Raw genomic sequence first — 21052 nt, 5'->3', positions numbered from 1 at the left:
AAAATAAGTATTTACATTAAATATAAGATGGTTTTTGGGGGGTAGCCTCTTGATCAGCCAGTTGTTCAGATCACTGGAGCATCTAGTGTAGAATAATCTTGTAATTCTGAAACTGTAGCACTTTATGGCAGATATTTTAGTTGGAAGAATGTTTGGGTTTATGTGAAAAAGTGATTAAGAAATAAAAATCTCAGTCTGTGAAATAAAGATGCTCATTTTAATACATATTCTTAAAACTGGCCTGATCAGTTAGTCTCCTACACTTTGGAAATATTCCTATAGGTTACTCTTTGATTTAAATATATGTTCATTCTCGTAGCTTATCTATGTGCGGCTAACAGTAACTCTTCACAAGTATTTTATTAGTCTCTACCAGAAGCAAAGACTTAATTCAGAACTCCAGAATGTGCTGTTGCAGGTCCTGAGTGTCTGTGTGTATTCTTCTCTCCCTCTTCCCCCCCCCGCCCCCCCATACTCTTTATCAGGAAGTGTCCTGACAGGACAAGGGTAGCGGTTTCAAACTGAAAGAGGGGAGATTTAGATTAGATATTGGGAAGAAATTCTTCACTGTGAAGGTAGTGAGACACTGGAACATGTTGCCCAGAGCAGCTGTGGCTGCCCCTCCCTGGCAGTGCTCAAGGCCAGGCTGGATGGGGCTTGGAGCAACCTGGTCTGGTGAGAGGTGTCCCTGCCCGTGGCAGGGGATTGGAACTAGGTGGTCTTTAAGGTCCTTTCTAACCCAGACCGTTCTATGATAGCATATATATTTACTTACTGGAAATGCCTCACTTCTTGATATAAAACAATGTGGCACAAATGCAAGAAAACTGTCATCCTTGCTCTTATACAGAATCTCAGGTGGTGATAAATGCTCATCTTTGGATTTGAGTATTACAAAGATGACATTGCATTAAAAACCTGTGGCCAAAACAGGGGACGACAAAATGCTTCAGATAATTTTTTTTTTTTTTTTTTTTGGCATCTTCTATGCCACCTCCCTCCCTCCAAGTTAACGGCTTTGTGGAGTGTATAGTGTGGTCAGGGCTTATAATGAAGGTAGTATATATGCAGGGTAAGAAGTGCCCACTAAAAGTATCCCTATAATTCATCTGTTGTACACCAGAACTATTAACATCCAGGTTTATAGCTCATTAATAATAATTAGGGGCAGTAAATTAACTGTGAACTTTTACACTAGTTACTGTGAATTGCAGATTCAGTAGCTTGATACGCCATGGGCAGTTTATTTCTGCTTCTTCCCTTTAAAGATGATCTGAGGACTTGAGCTTTTTAATGGGATATTACTGTGAAAGCATAATGAACAAATGTATTAAAAATAGCCATTTAAAAAGTGTTTTTCATTGAATTCAAGCCTTCTGTTGAAATGGATTGCGAGCTTGTTTTCTTCCCTTACTGTCAAACCATACGTTCAGTAACAATGATGTAAATTGAGGTTTCTTTCCTCATCTCTGTATTGAGGGGACTCTTGATAATGGTCCGCTCTAAAGCTAAGAGAGAAAAATAAAGCAAAACCTGTTAATGATTTTTTAAAAAACCTTCCATTGCCAAAGCTCTGTCCGCCAACGATGCAGGATGAACCATCACTTTGATTAGTGCTGCTAGCTCAGCTAAAAGAAAGTGTGAGTTCTTTAACTTACTCTTTGTGGGAGAGAACAGCAGCCATGCCGATGGATGCTAAGGATAGCGAAGCGTTGTGCATTGACAGGGAAGATCCTAATGCTAAACGTTAGGGAGCTGACACATGTGCATGTCAGGTTTTATTGTCTTGTGAGCTTTATTTCATGGCAATCGTGCAGCTACATTACTCAAAGGTGTTGAACCTATTCTTTTCAAAGACATGTCTTTGCTTTCCCAGTCAGTTTTAATTACGAGTATATTCTTGAATCAGTACCACAGCAGTTTTCTGAGGGGGAATTTAATAATTTTTTCATTATAATTTGATTTCATGGAGCTTGTCAGGGGATTTTTGTAATGAGCAATGGCTCATAGAATACTCTGAAGAGGAACTACATTGACTACATATTTAAATATTTTTATGGGGTTAAATGCCGTGTTTTGCTATATGCTCAGGACTCTGACTGAACTTATGATTATTAAAAAATCTCTTTTTTTGGGCTCTAAAAGGCTGTTCAGTCAGACCTTGACAAGCACAAATTAAGGTAGCTACACAGGAACTGAAAGAAATGAGATTTTTTGCAGGTTTATTCCATCTCTTTACTAAAATAACTTGTTTTCTCAGTGGTTGGAATATGGCTTTTTGAGAGAGATTGACTCCCATCAGAGTTTAGCGCTGTACTGCTAAACAGTTTGGATGTTAGAGGCTTTTTGTGAAGGTGGATAACATACCAACCTTAGTGTGTGATGCAATCAAGTTATTTTAGGATTTTTTTCAGGTAGGTCATACACAGGTAGTTTCAAACCAGCATCTCGGGATTTTTTTCAGTTGAGTGCCTTTCTTCTGTTCATGCTAATTCTTTCCCTGTTACTAGTTTTTAATATATGTTCCTGGAATACATACAGTCAGCAAGATGATCTGTCCTTCCAGACATACAAGTTATAAAGTGACTGACATTTCTAGAAAACTCGCATGCTTTTCGGTCCTAATGAATTTTTTTTTCCCCCCTGAGCTAAACACAATATTGCTACTAGCTTATGGTTTCTGAAGTGGAGGTATAGAACATTTTGTGTGCTCTGGGGAGCTATATTCTGCAGTTGAAACAGTATAGTCTCATTTATAAAATGGGGATAAAAATGTCTAGCCGCTTTATAAGGAGCTTAAGAACTAATTAACTTGTACAGTTATTTAAAAATGCCTACTTCTTTGCATTTGTTGCCTTTATGTAAAAGTAAATAAAGTCTGTGCAAGGGTCTGGTCACCTGAAAACTCAGGTAAAAATAACTGATTTTTTACATTTATGGGTAAGTCTGCATGAAATATAAATACATTTGAAAACAGCAGCACCAGGGTGAGTAAACATTAGGAAGACCAGCCATCCTGTCGCTTACCTTAGAGTAATAACTGGGCTGCATTTGAAGAACAAATCTTAATGTTGCCAAACTCCACCTTTTTCCTGCCCAGTCTGTATGTGGGAGAGTCTTTATAAGACTCTATTTCCTGTTTCCCAGACAAGGGAGGGGAAAAATGTGTTTTCTCCTTGTTCTGAAAAACAAAAGACAGGCAGTGACTGCATGCCCACACCAGCTGCCAGCCCAAACGAGCCTGCAAACAGCTGAAGGCTGCGGCGAGTGCCTTAGTCTGCCCCTTGCTAAATGGCCCGTTGCTATGCTGGCTGTCTCCTCGGGACCTGCCTCCAAGCTTTGTGAGAGAGAGAAGCTGGCCGAAAGGTGATGGAGAGCTGGATGTGTGGGGTTTATTATGTCGCTTTGACCCCATCTTTGAAACACAGAGCAGTTGTCAGTATCTTCTCCCTTTCCTTGCAGGAATTCTTCTCCAAGCCCCTTGTTTTCAGTTCTCTGGATTAGTTTTTGTGACAGATGATTAAGCTTTGAAGAGTGAGTTTTGCAAGGAACAGAGGGTACTCTGGCAGGGAGGGGAAGCGTGCTTAAGGCACTTACAAAGTCCTTGTAACCCTTTCCAAGTGCAATGCTAATCAATTTGTAACGACAGTAAAACCGTACAGGATAGGAAGAACAGAATGATTTTCCTTTTTCTTTTGACTTGGAGGGATGTTAGTGTAGGTGACAGCTATGTTTCTCCAAGACCAAGTCTATTCATTTAGATTTTGATGGCTATTCCAGATCTGTCCTATATTAATGTGAACAAGAGTAGCTCTAGCCTTTTCCCACTTCAAGTTTTGAATGTTACTCATATTTGTGCATCCTGAGGTAAAATAGTACAAGTAGGGACTGCTTTGTTTCAAAGTCAACTCCCCTGGTACAGACTACAAAAATTTTACTTTCGTAGAGGTGGCTTCAAATGAGTTCGAGTTCATGTCTCCTCTTTATGCTCTCCTTTTAAGGAAAAAAACCCCCACTTTTGCTCTCTGTGGGAGAACTTTGCAGTCAATAATTCAGTACGTGATCAACAGTGGAATCACAGTGCTCAGACACAGGACAAGTAGCAGTCCATCCCTGTGTATTAGAGAGGGCTGTGAATAAGTAACAGCTCTCCTAAAAATGGTTCAAGAACTAAAAGTGGGATGTTGGGTTTTCAGAGGCGGTTGTGGAATTATCAGTTCCCTTTTCTCTGCTATGCTCCAGAAAGGAGTTATGCTGTATGTAGGTTTGCTGCTTTTGCTCTGTCCATTAGTACTGACTGTGGTAGTTCTGAAGAGCATTTGGCAGGAGAGAGAGTTTTGGAGAAATTTAGTGGACTGATTAAATAAGGTGAGCTTTTGGTGTTTTTACATATATTGAAAATCTGGATAGATTAAGTTTTCAACTTCACTGCCATGATACTGTCGATAGGAAAAAAGTGTGAATTTCCACTTCTGTTCACACAGGGAAGTTTATCATAATAAATCTGCTCTATAGCATGAGTAAGTATGATAATGATAAGCAGTTTCTGTGTTACAAACTATATTGCAATACAGGTTAAATATTTTTGTTGTCATGTGCTTGAAAAATAATTGCAGTTCATTGCCCTGTAAGTATAGATTGGAATACGGCAATGCAATTTCAAAATAGATCCATCTTTGAGAATTAAAAAAATATTTCTAAACAAGGTGTTTCTGTGAAAGCATGGTTCATCCCTTCCTTAGTAATTCCCTGTTTGCCCAAAATACATACTTCAAGCTTCATACATGCTTCAAGATTCAGACATAATGCTCAGGCTTTATTTTCTTTATTGTTATCGCTTCGAGTGATCCTTCAAAAGGTGGTCAGAAAACTGCAACACTGGGAAGAGGTTATCATCTTCTGGTCATCTATGACCATGGTCCTTGAGCTGTTTTCTGACCCGTGAGTGCGTGCTGAGCAGCTCCGTTCTGATTGCCTCTCTCCGATCTCAAGTCTGGGTCCCCTGTTTCTCCAAGTGTTTTCCTGTGTCCTGGAGCACTTCTGGCTTCCTCCTACAGCCGTGTTTAACACCGCATCCTGGCAGCGTGGAACAATGGAACAAGGAGCTATGTGTGATTTTTCTCTGTACACACTTTCATTTGTGGGAACCGATGGAGTTAGACACAGTGGGCGTTCTTCTTTGCAAGCTATTAGCGCAAGCATGCTGGTCACCAGGACAGCTAAGTTGCCATAGTGGCAATGCCCCCGAAAGGGACTTCTATCCCTAGCTGGGTTTCTGCTGTTTCTTTTCAATATCCAGTGGCTCTGGAATTGCTCCGTGGTGAGCTGTGTCACAGGGTTAAACTGGCAGAAGGTGAATGCTATGAAAATAAACCATTTCCAGTTGGTTTGGGCAGGGAGGAATAAGTGGGAATAATTCTCTTTGAAGAAGCTAGCTGATAGAGTGGCTTAGCTGTGTCGCTAAAAGATGCCCTCAAAGGGTTTCAGAAGATCCTAGTGGCATTTTATGTTGGTAGACTACTAAAGAACACTGTTAAGAGAGGGACTGCTGACCTTTATTTGTTGATTGCATAAGTACGATTTAAGTATTAGTTTACTTTAAGTAGGTTTGTAGAAACTAAAAAAGTTCACTTGGAAGTTTTAAAGTATCTGAATGTCAATTTAAGTTTCATTTCTCTGTATCTATTCAGCTAATTTTTGAACAGCATTGTAGCTTTTGGAGTTTCTAATATTTGTATTTGCACAGAGCAGACATTTCTTGCCTTCATGGAAATGCAAGGCTGTTTGTGAAAGGTTACACAAGTAGAACAAACACTAAGCTGCTGTTTCTCATTGCCAGTCTGTTTTTCTTAAGCACCAAGCTGCTATTAGAAGTTGTGGTACAAAAGCAGATGTGTACAGTACAGGAGGACAATCTTGCTTCCTTTGTCGCTTGGTGAGAGAGCGTGGGCTTTCAAGTTTTGTTGGAAGTTGATTATCTGGGATTAGAAACGAGGCAGTAAATGAAGCCCCAAAGAGGGTAAACTGCAGCTTTCACTTTTAGTAGAGGCGTAACATGTTGAAGCTGGGAATGTCTGCAAGTTCCAGCTTGCATAATGGCAGCCTCTTAAGCCTTGGATTTCTCATCCATCAGGCAACCCAACAATCCTGGAGAGTATATGGAGTGTGTTGATGGAGGGGGTGAGGGTGTATAATGTTTTTCAGTGAGTTCAGGTATGGATGGATATATTTTCTTTGAGTTCTGTACGTTAAAAGTAGCATTGTTAAAGTGAGGAAAAGGACAGTATTGAGGGAGTTGGGGGACACAACTTCTTTTGGGGTCTTTCATTGTTGCTCTCCATGTTCCTTGTAGAGGATGGGGAAGGCATTTGCTCTTTCTGAGTATAAGGGGTAAGAATGAGGAAGGTGTTGGAGACAGTGGGCAGTAAAGCGGAACTGAGCGGCTTTCCACGCTAATGGTCTTATTAGCAGAAGATAAGACACAGTCATTGAAGTTTTAGGCCGCATCATCCTCCCCACTTCTTTCTGCATAGTCCCTTGGGTCAGATAATTTGACTCCATCAATACTGCTCTTTGCTCAAGGGTATTCAAGGATTACAGTGGAAGCAACACAGTGATAAGGAGCTCATTTTATGTGGAAGAGGACATAATGTTTTTGCCATGTGCTCTCCATTTGTTTCTTACAACCTAATTTTGAGTGATCATGCTGTGGCTTTGCTCCCCCCCCCCCCCCCCCCCCCATGGCTGTGAGTGAGAAAGTGAGGAAAATGGATTTCAAGATTTCAAGAACAACAAGCTTTTTTTTTTTTTTCCTTGAGGTTTTTAATCAAAGGTAGCACAACCTGTGTGGGATGAAATGATCTTAATTGTTACTAAGCTGATTAAATATTTATAAAACAGGGCTATATTATATTTATAGCTCTTCTGTCTGGAGGTTGTAAGTAAATTCATGATTATATAGATTTTTCTTTCCTTGCTCAAATAATGAGTACTAGCATTCTTTTGGGTGTCTTAGGATGCAAATATTCTCTGAATTTATAAATGTTAGAAACATAAACGTTTTAACCCGGCAACATTATTAAATGAAAATTGGTCCTTTAATTTGTTGGGGAAGGAGGATCCAGATAAAGTTCTGTGTGCTTGTTTATCCCTATTAAAATTTTAAGAACAGCTCCAGATCTTTTGATCAGTCATGCTTACATTGTCTTGAGTAGGCACTTGGATCCCTTCTAAATTAGAAAGGCAGAAAAGACCTGCAGTATTTAAAGACTGGAAAAAGATTTCAAATAATGAGGCATAAGGAGATTTTTTTTTTTAGGTTCTCAGAAGGTCAAGAGGTGAATATAATATAATACCTAGCTAATGAAGTTTAAAAAAAAAAAGCGGGGCGGGGGGGAGGGAGGAGAAGTAGTCTGTAATCTAACAGAGGAAGGATAACAATCATAATTGGAAACATAAATGGAGGTTAAAGCTAGGAGGCTTCAGATATTCAAAGGATGTGCGTTTTAACAATGGATGTGATCAGCCACTGAAACAAATTACTGAGCAAAATCACTGATTTTTCTTTCTTGTCATACATTCAAGTTAAAACCAGATGCCTTTCTGGAAGGTGTGCTTTAGGCTAATGAAGCTTTGGGTTCGCTGCAGGGGTAACTGGATGGGAGGCAGACAAGAACTGCAGGCTGGCACTGACCCCAGAGCCTACCGCCCTGGTTGCTGTGGCGTGCTGGCACGCAGCGTACCCGAGCAGCTCGGCCTGGTAGCTCGCGCCGTGGCCTGCACCGAATTGCTCCTGCTTCCCTGAGGGCCCTGCAGAGGAGCTGGGGACAGGGCAGCCGCCCTGCCTTGGCCGCTGTGGGCTCCCGAGCGGGAAGGAGGCAGCCGCGTCGTCCCCTGCACGTGCAGCGTCTTTGGTTTGTGCAATCCCAGTAAATCCGGCTTTTCAGGGAGGCGCTGGGTAGATGCTGCGGTGTCCGGGCCTCGCCTGCCACTGGAGGAAACGTCTGAATCACTCGGTGGAAAAGTTGGGCGTTACCCACTTACATGTTGTCTGGGCTCCAAATGTCTTCTGGCATTGTTGGTTGGGGCATGAAGAAGGTTTTTGAGAGTACACCTGCACTGGAAGAAAGTCAAGTGTAGTTACAGGCAAAATGTGTTGAGTTCTGGGTTTGTGGGTTGTGTTTTTTGGTTGGTTTTTTTTTTTTTTTTGGACCAGTATAGCTTGTTTTACTTGGACAGCTCAGAGGCGTGGGTGAGGGGCGATGTTTCGATGTTTAGAATGCGTGCACAAGGTGCGGGTTTCATAGGATGCGCCGTGTCTACAGCAGCAGCTGCTCTTTGCTACCATGCTGTATTTGTGTCAGCAAAATATCTTCTTGGATCAAAAAAGCACACGTTTTCATTGTGAAATAATTATAATATGTAAGCTATGAAAACCGTAGTGGGGACACAACTATTTAGTTTATCTACAAGGTTAAAACAGATGAACTCAACCCCAGGAAGGGATGTGCAATGCTGATGGTACCTACCTGGCAGATCTTGTCTATATGTCAATTTTAAGCTGTCATAAGTGTTGCATGTCTTGTCTTCAAAACCACTGTCCCTCAACAAACCATTATTGGTGGAGACAAAGCAATAGTCATGTGAGGCAAAAGGTAAGAGTGCTTTACGTTACCTGTATGTTGCTGACAGCTGAATCCATGCCAATTTATTCCTTCTCCAACTGGCTGTTTAAAAGGTAAAGTTTTATCCGAGGAGTTTCCTGAAGGACTTACTCGGATGATGAAGCATCATTTCTTGCCTCCCTTTTTGTTTGGTGTCGGAAGTAAACAGTCTTTGTTTAGTGCTCCCCCCTGCCCTAGACCTTCCCTCCCCCATTAGGTACAACCAAAGGATTTGATGGGCTGCTGAGAGGCCTGGGATTACAGGGCAGTGGGTGTCTGTCACTGCTCAGCTGACTGATGGCAGGGCTTCGCTTCCCAGGGGTGTTTTTTCTGTGTCTATTCTGTGTTTTGACATGCACTCAAATTGTGATGGATATGGATATTGACTTCAGTTAGTGGATTTTTACCAGTTTCTTCATAAATTTGGTCATAGAGAAAGGCAAGCAAGGATATACTTCATGCAAGTATTGTTAGTCAACAGGCATACAGGCAGTACTGCTGCTAGCAGTTCAGCTGTGGTCAGGTTCTGAATATGCATGAACTTGTGCATATGCAAACAAAGCAAAGCCTAATTTGTTGAATAAAATATTTTATTACTTTCAGAAACAGCAATTGCAATGTGTTTTGAATGTTGTACCATTAAAAGCAGCAGCTGTACTGTCTTATGCTAAAAAGATTCTTTTCAAAATTTGGATTTAGGTGGCCAGGTGTTCATTATATAAATTTAGACCATGTATTGGGAAGAAATTAAAATTTTCTCCTACCCTGTAGAGCTAAAATTCCATACCCTCATCCCTTGTCCTTCCTGGCCCTCTGAGGAAGCTGCATCGTTATTGATTGTGAATTCTCAAAAAGGTTAAGATCCAACCTCTTAATTGCCAGTTTAATATAGCACTTGAACACACACGTACATTCTTTTAAAGCTGATCAGTTTTATATGCATATGTAACAGCCTGGTTGCATTGGGAAGACTGGAACAGGATCCTTAACAGCATTCGTATGGTCTTTTAGATTTAGCACTGAGCATGTAGGAGAGCAACTGGGAGCAGAATCTATATTCTGTATTTTACCATCCTCCAGCCAAAGAAATGAAAAACTGAATTCTGAAGTACAGTCAGAAGCTTGAATGTGGAGGGCAAATCAATATAACATGGTTAGTGTTTGAGTGCTTAATTCCTTCTCAGCTGTTCTGTGTCGTCTTTTAATGTGACTGCTGCTCAGGTGAGGTTACCCGACTCTTTGACAGAGATGTGTACAAGTAAAATGATACAAGGCTGCATCTGTTCAGAAGAATTTTGCATGGTTCATACTTCTGGCCAAAATACAGCAGAGCTTGTAAAGTTTAGGTGATATTTTCAATAATCTGCTATGTTTTGTTCCCGGCGCTTCAGGTTAATGTGTGCAAACAAGAAATACATCCTGTTTCTTCTTTTGTCAGATGTGCAGTTATCCATTTTATGAAAACATTAGGAGAAACTCCTCAATACCCTTTTTCTGTTGCATACACATTTAGAAGTGAATTCTTTTACTGAAGTTTTAAGGATATATTTTGGAATTAGCATGACAAATTTTATTCCTGTTTTACAGTCTTGTCTTACAGAAAATTAAGGCAACTATGGTAAAGAGAAGGGAAGAATAATAGTGAAGAAAGCTGAAGGAGAAAATTTAATACCTGTTTCATAACACTTAAAAATAAAACTACTGAAATGAAAAATAACTGTTCTTTTACTAAAGACAATAAAAAGATTGATGGTGCAACCCATGTGTGGGTGTGTACGTGTTTATGTAATGTGGGAAAAATTTTCGAACAAACTAAGAATAGTGGTTAAATGTTTGTCCTCTTGCTAGTGTCCTAGTCATGATGCAATTCTCAGCAAAATATACTATAATTACCCAGGGAAGTTGCTATTTGCATAGTGGAACACAATGTATTTTCCTTACTTTTAAGTCATTTTTAGAGCAGAACGTCAAGAGAAAGGTTCGTGTACTGAGCATTGGAGCACATTTGCTTGGTGCATATAATGTACCTTCAAAGTGCAGAAGCAGCTCAAGATGCAGGATGAATACATATTCTAGTATTCACTTTCACCTCCTTGATAAGAAGCCTAGAAAAATGCAAAAATGCTTCAGGCAGTGTGTATCATTGAATTCAGATAAAACTTGATACGTACTTATCTTGCTATAGAGAGGGGCTCAATTTCACTCACATCTCAGAGGAAGTAGTGGCAAAGTTGGACTTCTGAGCAGTCCGGAGCCGTCCTTCCCCTCTTCTGTTACCATGTAGTATTTGTCTCTCCGGGCACTCACCTGCCTGTGCATCCTCACAGTAACACTCAACTTCAGGGCCTTTTCCTAGGCATGAACTAGTTTTCATCAAGGATTTGAAAAAGTTGTCTTTGATGAGTTCATGGTGATGGTATTTCTTGGTAGCTAAGTTGGAATTACGGTAGTATGACATTACCGCCCATCGATCCTAGTCTCAGTGCATATTGGTATGGACAAAGTCCTGAAAGCAGGTAGTTTAGGAAAAGTATGGAAAACATGGATTATAGTAGTTTCTTTTTGTTGGCTGTGGAACTGGGGTGGAGACTGACTTGGCAAAGTCCATGCAGAATAGTCCTTGCAGACACAGTAGTGTCCCCTCCTCAATTTCTGTCCAGTGCCTTAAGCGCGGCGCTTTTGTTCTTGGGAGCAGGCAAGGCTAATTTTCATACTGCATTACTAAAACATGACAAATGGCAACCTTGTCTAACCAGAATGGCAAAGCTCTTCTGGCAGCTGGTGCTTTTCTTTGTTTCCTAGTAAACAACCAACCATTCCAGAGTTCTAGTGGACTATGGGGGAAAAGGGGTAAATCTCGCCACAGACAAATTCTATGCAAAATGGAGATTTTAAGCAAGACAGCATCAAACAAGCCTTATATACAGCAGTGTTGCTCAACAACAAATGTGTGCTTAATGGTGTTATTTTTAAACCCATGTCTGTCTCACTCCATGATTGGCTTAAACTCAGGGCTCTTCCACTGTGCGTTCTACCATTTCTTTTCTTTTTCCTTGATCAGATGAGATTTGGGTTCATAGAAGCTTACTTTGTTTTATGTTGTTTCTCTCTCAAGATGCAATCCATGATTGTCTCTTAACCAGGGTTTACAGCAGTGCAAGCGTGTCACAGTAATAAAAATACTTGTGTCCTGTAAAGTGATAATCCAGCCATAATTTGAAGGCAGTTCTGTCATAAGTAGACCTTCTGATGACTGTTGTACGCTTTCAGAGGGGCTCTTAAAAATTTTTTCAAGTATTCTGAGCCTAGAAAGGAAACTTCTGATGGTTTGAGATAGTTCAAGTAGTTGTGTTTTATTATTTTTGTACAGAGAAGTGATGTTTTCCATAAATTTTACTCTTTTGGGAGTTCATCAAGGTTTTCTTGCTACTACCATGATTTTACTCAGTGGCTAGTGTAACTTGCTTTTGAAGAAATGTAACTTAGAAATGAGTGCCATGCAAACCCAACAGTCGTATGTATACAAGCTTTCTTAATCCACCAGTTCCTTGTTGAACTAGACCAGTGTGCTTCCAGTGCAAGTTGGTGCAGTGCCCGAGGAAAGTGTACGGTAGTCTTAACCTTAAATTGTATTATCCTGCCACTTTTTGTCCAAATCTGTCCAGAGTTTGTAGGAGAGGGTTGATATCAAGATCATATGATCACGTTGGGTTTTGTAAGGTGCTTGAAGTTTTATACCATTGAAGTGTGAGATTCAAATCAAACCGGTAAGTGAATGCACTTAAGTAATTTTCTTTATTAGAAAATCAAAGCATGAAAACTGGCTATATTTCTGTAAGAAGTTTTAGGAAAATTACGAGCAGGTTACTAATGCTGTGCGGTTTTGTGTGGCCATGCCTACGTAAGTGTGTCCCCCACCTGCAGCAGAGCTCTCATGCAGGCAAGCCTGGCAAGTGCAGTGAAGACCCAAGCCAGCGCTGCTGTGAGCATATTGTGGGTTCTTGTGTGTAACATCTTGGCTATAACCAAGTGTCAGGAATTGTCCTATAAAATGTAAGGGTGGGGTTTTTTTTTGGTAAACTTACAAATCTCTCATTTAATACACTGAAAAAGAACTGTTAAATTTTTCAAATGGTTCGAAATGGCACGTTAGGTTTGAGGATTCCTCAAAGGAAAGATCTTCATGCTCTTACTTCTATGACTGAAGTGCAGACGTGTCACTACAGCAGAGGTGAGTCCCTGTGACAGACTACTTGGTAGTGTCTTTCTGTAGCCCTGTGTCCATCTCCAGTGCACGCATTCACATGCACACTGACCAAACTGGTTTTACTTCGGATCTGGAAATGGCCTCTCCTCTGGGCTGAGCTGCCGCAGTGCAAACAGTGCTTACGCAGCTTTGCAAGGCTGAACGGCTGCTGGAAAGTTTTTCATCTGTTTCATAAATTTGAACTAGTTCAGGTTTTAAGTTAGGTACTTCATGGCATCGTTTACGTGGCAGAAGCTGTTCTTGGCCTCCTGTCGCTCTGATCTGTGCAGGGCCTGCGAGGTGTTAAGAAATCCAGGTTAGCTGGGATGCAGCATGTGTGTTTTGAGTTGTATGTGGAATGCAAATGTACACTGTCTGGGTGCGAACCAAGTTAATTTTGTGACTTGATTTTTGTGGTCCTGCTCTTTAGAAGTAGTAGCTAAGGAATTACTCTGTAAGTGCCAGGAATTACAATGAATAGTTTCCCCTGTTTAATCTTACATAATGTAAGCAGTGTGTGTTATATTTTGTAATGCATGCCTGGAGAAAAAACTCCTAGAATGAATTTCACACTTATTTCATGAATTGTTTTTCCCTCATGCTGTCATCTAAATGTGACATTACCAGATAAAATAATTCACTTTACTAAAATGAAGCCATTCTTAGCACCAAAAAGGAGTGAAACTTGTATTTCCTTAGTGGCTCTCCATCTGTCTGGGAAAACTCTGCAAGTTCACTCCCAGCATCTCCCGTTTTTCCTACTGTGCGTTTCCCACCCAAGCACAGATAGTCCTGACCAATAACAGTGCTGACACAGATACCCTCCTTTCCTGTGCTGATTACACCTTTGACTCCTTGTCTAGAGTTCCGTGCCAATTTGCAATTAGGGTTTTGTTTTCCATGCCATATTTACCTAAGTCTGTGAAAACAGTAGTTGTGTTGTAAAACTTACAGGAGAGTTCTGTGTATGTGTAGCAAGTTGCTCCAAATATATTAAAGAATCCCCTGGAGAACTTCTTAGCCAAGTTTTAGAAGTTTTACCTCTTTATATGAAGCTTGAGGTCCAGCATGTTTGGGGGAGGGAAGGAAAAGAACAGGAGTCTTTCATTTTAGCTTTTCTGTATCAAATGCATATTGCACTAATGCTTCCCTGGAGTGCAGCCTAGTTAAACTTCAAAATTAGGGCAAGAAAAAAAAAAAAGGGAATGGTAAAATGTAAGATGAAATTCTCACTTGTGCTACCTCTAAAAAGGAACTAACTGTGCCTTCAATGGTATAAATTAAGCATCTCAATCTTTACAGTATGCTGTGAGCACCCCATGCAGCCTATCAGCAGGTACTCTGCTTAATAACACTTCTTCCTCTGACTTAATCTGTGAGATGCGTGTTGAAAGGCATCCTTTTGGGCACTCCAGATGATAAATGCATTAGCTTCACTGGTACATCTTTACTTGTGTTTTCTTCTCTCCTCCTCCCCCACTGTAAGGAGGGAAAAAAAAGGTATTTCATCTTCTCTGAGATAGATGTTGCCTGTCACTGGAGCTTCAGCGTCACCTGGAGCTTTTGCCCAGCAAACTTTGTCTATATGGAAGACAGTTTTATGGGGGTGATAGATTTGAGCTGTTTATTTGCAAATATCTTCCAGTTTATTGTTCCTTTCTATAGTGGTGCCAAGCATATTGTTTTGCAAACTAGAAAGAGGAAAACGGTCTGCCTCCTGAGGCTGTGTCGCTGTGGTGTTCTGTTATTCTGGAATGAACTGCGTAAGAAAGGTGCCCCGTAGGAACTCCATCCGTCACTGAAACAGGGTGCCATGTAATGGTATATACCACCTTAGTATGGAAAGCAAAGAGCCTTTTCAGTTGAAAGCAGGGGAAACTTTAAGCAGAATTCAGTAATCTTGGAACTTGCCCGGGATTCAGAATAATAACTTTTAAAAGCAGAAATTATTTTGATGCAGTGGTGAGTTTTCAGGGATACTACAAACTGAGGTCTGAATCTGGTGTTTGTCTCCAGCTCCACGGCGATGCATTGACTCGGAATCTACTCACAGCAAACTCACCTGGATCAGCTGCTCAGGAAACAAGTGTCCTGCCAGGGTGTGTGTTGCAGAGAGCTCCTGTCGCTTGAGCTGGGCTGACTCAGGAGGGCTGACTGGAATGGAGGTGGTAAAAACCAACTGTCCTCTTTCATGTCACTTCTCCATGCGGAGTCTGAGTGAGACCATCCCATCCTTTCCTAATAGTTCTCAGGTACTTGTTCAGTGCTGGTAGAGTTGAGTATCTCCCGCTGAGCTGCTGCTTCCTTCGACACGGCCACCTTCTTCAGTTCTCATCCATACACACTTCTTGATGAACCTGGCTTAACTTGACATTTCGGGGAATTTCAGAACAATAGATGTGCCTACACGCATGCCAGAAATACAGTACCTTTGAGATCACGATTTCTCTGTTTGGTACATACACTTTCCTTTTTCTTTTTTTATTTTTTTTAAGTAAAGTGGTACTTGATGAACCCTTGGTTCTTCTAATTTTGTGCCATAATATAAATTCTTTGGAGTTCCTGGTGAAGCTTTGTGGATATTTTGAGGTATTTTGCTGTTCTTGCTGCAATTGTTTGTTTGTTTCTCATGTTATGAATTAGGAGAGAATATCATGCACCATTTTTTTTCTCTATGCCTATTGCAGAAAAAAGCCCCACAGTATTAACAAAGCTAAAGGTGGTGGTTGCAGGATAGACACTGACTTGCCATTGTTACCAGAGCTTTCAATAAGACAGCAGACATAGGCGCCTTGTCACTTAAAAATGTGCTGCTTTTAAGCTCAGCCTTCTATGCACAAACTTTCTGCAATGTGTGTGGCCACTGTTGATAAGGCTTGTATCGCAACACTCTGTGTGGTCAGGAAGACCGATTTCTCCTGCTATTCTCTCAAGAGCAGAGCTGAAAGTATACCCTTTAAATCTTTTTTTTCCCCCTTCACTATGACCACCTCCAAACTGCTTTTTGAAACTGGGACAGCTTTGACTTCAGCCTGTCTTCTGTCCAAAATCCATACCTTTACTGCCCATATGGAGCAGAGCTGCTTGTGCCGTCTTTGCTGCTGTGTGAGGATGACAAAATGGAGAGCAAATATAATCTCACTATAAATACTGCTTAGAGGCAAGCTAAAGGAGAAAATGTTTTCGTTGCTGATTTTGAGTGGTTTGAGACCAGGGGATGCACTGTGAGGTAACTGGAAAGGGTACTTGGCTAGGTGGTAGCAGGGCACACTGAAGTCAAACAAAAGGGCTAATTAGCTGGCGAAATTGAAACGTTGTGTGTCAGGCAGAGACACACAATAAACTTCAGTTTAATTTAAACCAGGACTTTACAATCTGATGTTACAAAGCCCCATTTCTATACATATAAATGTTGAATTGTACCTTAATCGAAATAATGGTTATGTTCTGTGCTTTGTTTTGTCCCCCCCGCCCCTGACATTGTTTGCTTGTCTGGGTTGGTATGAGTTGCTTTCTTTGCCAAACCTCTGGGTACTAGTATACATCCCTGTGGTGGCTGCTTTACACTTAATTTTTATGGAACCATGAAAGGGGCAAATAAATATGTAATTGTTAGCTGCTGCTTTTAACATCATTATAAATACAAAGCATTATTCATAACATTGATAAATACCTTTCCTTGGCTTGGTAGTTGGCCAATGTAGAAAACTTCACTATAAGCACACACAGTCATGCGTAAGCACTCCTTCCCAGTGTGCTGTTTTTTGCCCTCATGCTGTGCTACTGGTGGTGTTAGGCTTTTGCTGACGTGTCTGTCCGATACAAGTTATAAAGCTGCGGGTAGATCCATCCACAGGTATTTCTCTTCATGTTTTAGTGATGATTTCAATACACAACTCCGTGATCTTTCAAGCCTGGCTGGTGGTAAGGGATACACTAGAAGCAGTTTGCTGCTGCTGAGGCAGACTTGAGCCAAGGTCGGATCCAGCAGCTGTTACATGCAGAGCGTGTTGAGGAAACCAGTGAAAAAGCAGCTACTGATGGATGTAAATAGGCAGGATATCAGGTGGCTGTCAGACACACCTGCGAGGAGGTGCAGATACGTGTCCTTCGGAACAGGTGTATGTAGAGATCAGACCAGAGCTGTGTTCAAATACAGACATGGCTTTTAGACTGAGTGCTGCTCTTTCTGGTTGCAGCAACTTTTGAGTCAAACCCGTTTGTGTCTGCACATGTGCTCCAAATCTTGTTAAAGTGTGAGAATCTGGACTGCACATGTGTTTTAAATTACTTATGTTGATGCCATATAAATAAAGTGTGCTTAAGTTGTGCTTCCTATAATAACCTTGTTTAATTTTTATTGTTTTGGAGCACTTAAAATTGACTTTGAGATGCTGGGTTTTCCCACAACTTGCATAAAATCCAGTACCACAGGTAAACTGTAGCATGCAGTTGATCCAAAAAGGGGATACTGCTTGAATGGAGGAAGACTGATCGGTGGAGGAAAGGCTGGAAAGGGTGCTGCAGAGACGTGTGGTGGAGGAAAAGGGAATGGAAAGCGCCAGTTTGATGCAGACTAACAGAATAGAGAAGCGGGTCATTTATCTGGGTCACAGTAAAAAGATAACAGGTTTAAAAATTTTATTTCAGTTCATCTATCGGTTTTAACAGCAGAGCATTGGTTCCTGACCTGTGTGAGATCACTGAAGCTCCATCTCTGAAGAGCAAATGTTTAGCTGTCAGAGTCACAGCGAGGCCAGCTTTCCTAATACAACTGTAACACCACAGAGCTGTATTTATTTTGGTTTGACCCATGGATTTTTCTTTAATTTACTTTGGATAGACAGACTTTTAATAAAACTTAAGCTGCTTTATATCACAGGCTTGTTTTTTTTAGAGTGGTTTTTTTAACAAACAAAATTCTCTCTGTGCAGATCTCACTGGTGAACGAAGTGAGGTCAACTGCCCTCTTGGCAGGTGTCCTTCCTCTGTTTGCCAGGATGTTGCTTTTTAATGTTCTTGTGACAAGTCACTGTTACTTGGGGAAAAGATTGAGTGAGCATCGGATTTTTCAAGGGCTGGATAATCTTCTGTATGAAGTGCCGGGCCGCAGAGTGGAAAGCTGAGCTGTGTTCAGCTGCAGCCTTCCTGTGTGCTATCAGTGAAGTCATTAAGACTCTGTCTTAAGTGGATTGCTTGGAGTGGGAATAAAAATACCCCCTGCTTCACAAGGGTGTGGTGGCCTAACTTGGACATGCGATTGAAAGACAGCTCGTAATTGTCTGACACGGCCGCCTGGGTGGGGGCTTTGGGGCTGAGCAGCAGCACGTTCTTCCTCGAAGTTGTGTCGCGTGGCTGCAGTTTCTTGGGTTTGTGCAAACAGCGGCCGTGTTCCCACCTGCTTTGACCAAGTGATGCGGGGCTGGCAACAGCAGCAATGGCATGACTTGTGCTGGGTTTAATTCGATGTGTCTGTTGGCCTTCTCTTTACAGGGGAAAATGCCTGTTTACCGAATGAACTGGAGCACTTGGCTGTACCTGTCTGGGGATCTGCCCCTTCTGACCGCAGCCGGTGTTGCGGAGGTACATAAAATGGCAAACCCACAGTTTTCTTCGAGATATCACGGGTTGGGTTTTAGCATGTCAGAATAAGTGATGTCCTCAGAGCTTTGTGTTCTGGGTCACGTTATACCACACTCGTCACGTTTTTTGTTACGATTTGGCTCTAAATCCACATCAACAAGCCATGGGCAGAAGTGCCTGTCCCAAAGGTGTGTGTGTAGCAGTGGTTAGGGGGCTAAGGAGCTGGACATATAGTGCCTTTCTAAGGTCTGTTAGGAAAACTCATGGCAAAGTGGTTTCTCCATGTAAAACTGCTGGTGTGTCACAACGGACCTTGTGTTTGGGGATGTTACTTAATCGCTTGTCCTCTGAGGACCATTACCCACGTGCCTGCTCTTACCTCTGGTCATAAGGGCAAGGTGGCTCCTGCTGTTTATGGTTTTACTCTTCTCCACCCTTCCTCTGTTTGAACCCCTCTGGTACAGGTCTTGATGTCATTACTGGGCTGACATTCACCAGGTAAAACTGTTTCTGGCAGAACATATCTAGCTCTCCTCCTGGGCTAGCCCGTGCCCTTGCTTGTCCCAGAGCGCCGAGAGAGCAGTGCAAAGCCTTGCTCACAAAGGGGTCCTTCTCCGCGTTTCTCACAGGGAGTCCAGCCTGGCCCCGTTACGGATGGGGCCTGTACTGGACGGAGCAACAGCCACGCGTTTGTCCTGCAGCATCGCCGTCCTAGCAAATCTACTTTGTCTTGCTTACTTTTTGGCTGCTGAAAGAAGGGGCAGAGGATTTTATTATTGGTGGTGGTGCCTGCGTAGGGCAGCGCTGTTTTGGCGGACGGGCCGGGACCGGGGCGCAGCCCCCCCTGCCGCTGGCAGAGCTCCTCAGCCCCCAGCTCCTCGCAGCGCTTCGCTGAAGTGTGTCGTGGAGCCCGGGACGCGGGCGTTGTGTGACCCGGCCCCGCTGCCAGGCCGGAGCCCGAGGCCGGCGGCCTGGCCCGGCGCCGCGGCCTTCCCCGTCCGGAGCGGGGGCAGCACCGGGTGGGGCGGGCGGAGGAGCCGCGGCCGCCGCCCGCCCCCAGCGCCGCGGCCCATTGGCGGCGCCGGGCGGGGGCCGGGCCAGGCCGGGGCGCTCGGCGGGGCGGGCGGTGCTGGCCGGGGAGAACGGCGGAGAGCCCGGGCCCTGCCGTGCCCGCCGGCGTTTGCCCCGCTCGGCTCGGCTCGGCTGCGCCGCGCTGCTCCCGCCGTACCATGGTTGGGGATCACTGCAGCCTCCCCGGTGAACGGCCCGTCCTCGCCCAGAGTCCCAAACCCGGATTAAGCTGCAAAATGGTCCTGCAGGCGGTGGGCAAAGTGCTGCGGTAAGGAGGGTCCGGCGGCGGGCAGGGCAGGGCGGCCGCCCGCGGGGCTCCGGGGTGAGTTCGGGAGCGGGGGCTTTCCCCGAGCGTCCGGCGGCCCCAGAGGCGGGAGCGGGAGGTGAAAGTCTGGCCCAGGTCCTGGTTCTGCTCAGCCCCGCCGCGCCTGGAGTGGGGAGGCTGCTCCTGGCTCCCGCTGGGGCTGGTGTGGCGGTGTGGGAGGGTGGAAGTTGGAGCAGCAATAGCTGCTCGGAGGGAAACATTCGTCCACCCGTACGCTGTAGTCAAGCTTTGTTTGTGCTCCCCGAGACCTACATTTCCAGGACGAAGGCAGCCAGTGAAGGTCCTGGCTTTCCTGAATAAGGAGTCCGACCAAGGCACTACATGTGCTTTGGCATGTTTTCTACAGAAATGTTGTAAGATGAGGGGAAAAAATTGCTCATGGAGCTCAGGAGGACTTGTGTGAACGCTGAGACGTGTATGACTGCTGCGACTAAAACCAGACTCTTTGGCAAAGGACGTGCGGTAATTTGATTCAGAGGAGTTCGGACCCGTTCTGGTTTGCAGGGGAAAAACGTCACCACAAACATTAGGATGAGCAGCCTTGCTCTTCAACAACTGTGGCTTTTTATTTTGGTTAAGTGTGTTCAGATATTTTTCTGGGATCTATGAAGAATGGCAGCGCTGCTCCAAAAAGGAGCCTTGTTCCGCCAGCGTAACTTGATTTGGCAAGCTTTCGTTTGTCCCTGTTTCCTACTATCTGTTGCCAATTGTTAAGTGTTTGTCAACAGAAACATTATCCCTCTCTTCCTCTGTTGACTCATGTCTCTTCTCTCCCCAAGCGAGTTTTTAGGGGAGACGTTTATTAAAGCAGAACGTTCTGATCACAAAGTGGCTGAGCTTTGGCTGCGACTTAAGGAATTCAGGTTTCTTTTTCAGCTTTTGAGCAAGTTAATGTCCCTTTTTTGCACTTTTGGGGGGTGGTGTGTCTATAATTCAATATGGTGTTACACAGCTGGTCATATCATAAAATCCTTTGGCCAGCGGCTTGCTATTCATGCTGTGAACCTTTTGAAGTTTTTGGTAGCTGTTCTGTTGGCAGCACTCCCAGATGCAAATAGATGGGTGCCTTTGTAGGAAAGAATTGCCAAACCTTTTGTTCAGCATCTATGGCAGTTTATTTTAAAGTATAGGTAACTTCCTGTGACTAGCCGTAAAACATGTATT

General features: G+C 43.1%; 1 protein-coding gene across 2 annotated transcripts in view; it reads left to right on the top strand.

Moving 5' to 3' along the window:
* The window catches only part of MOB2 (MOB kinase activator 2), a 115454-nt gene that overhangs the window by 63961 nt on the left and 30441 nt on the right, over positions 1-21052 (top strand). Inside the window, exon 1 of one of the 2 annotated variants that reach the window (XM_009952533.2) lies at positions 19722-19831. The exons of the other annotated variant lie outside the window; for it this stretch is intronic. Within the exon in view, the coding sequence (XP_009950835.1) occupies positions 19722-19831 (110 nt within the window). Of the gene's footprint in view, positions 1-19721; positions 19832-21052 lie in introns of those variants that run through there. 2 annotated transcript variants of the gene reach the window in all.

This window comes from Leptosomus discolor, chromosome 12 (assembly GCF_034619465.1).
Source record: "Leptosomus discolor isolate bLepDis1 chromosome 12, bLepDis1.hap2, whole genome shotgun sequence".
Lineage (NCBI taxonomy): Eukaryota > Metazoa > Chordata > Aves > Leptosomiformes > Leptosomidae > Leptosomus > Leptosomus discolor.
The sequence above is the reverse complement of the archived record's forward strand: the minus strand, read 5'-3'. Positions and strand labels throughout refer to the sequence as shown.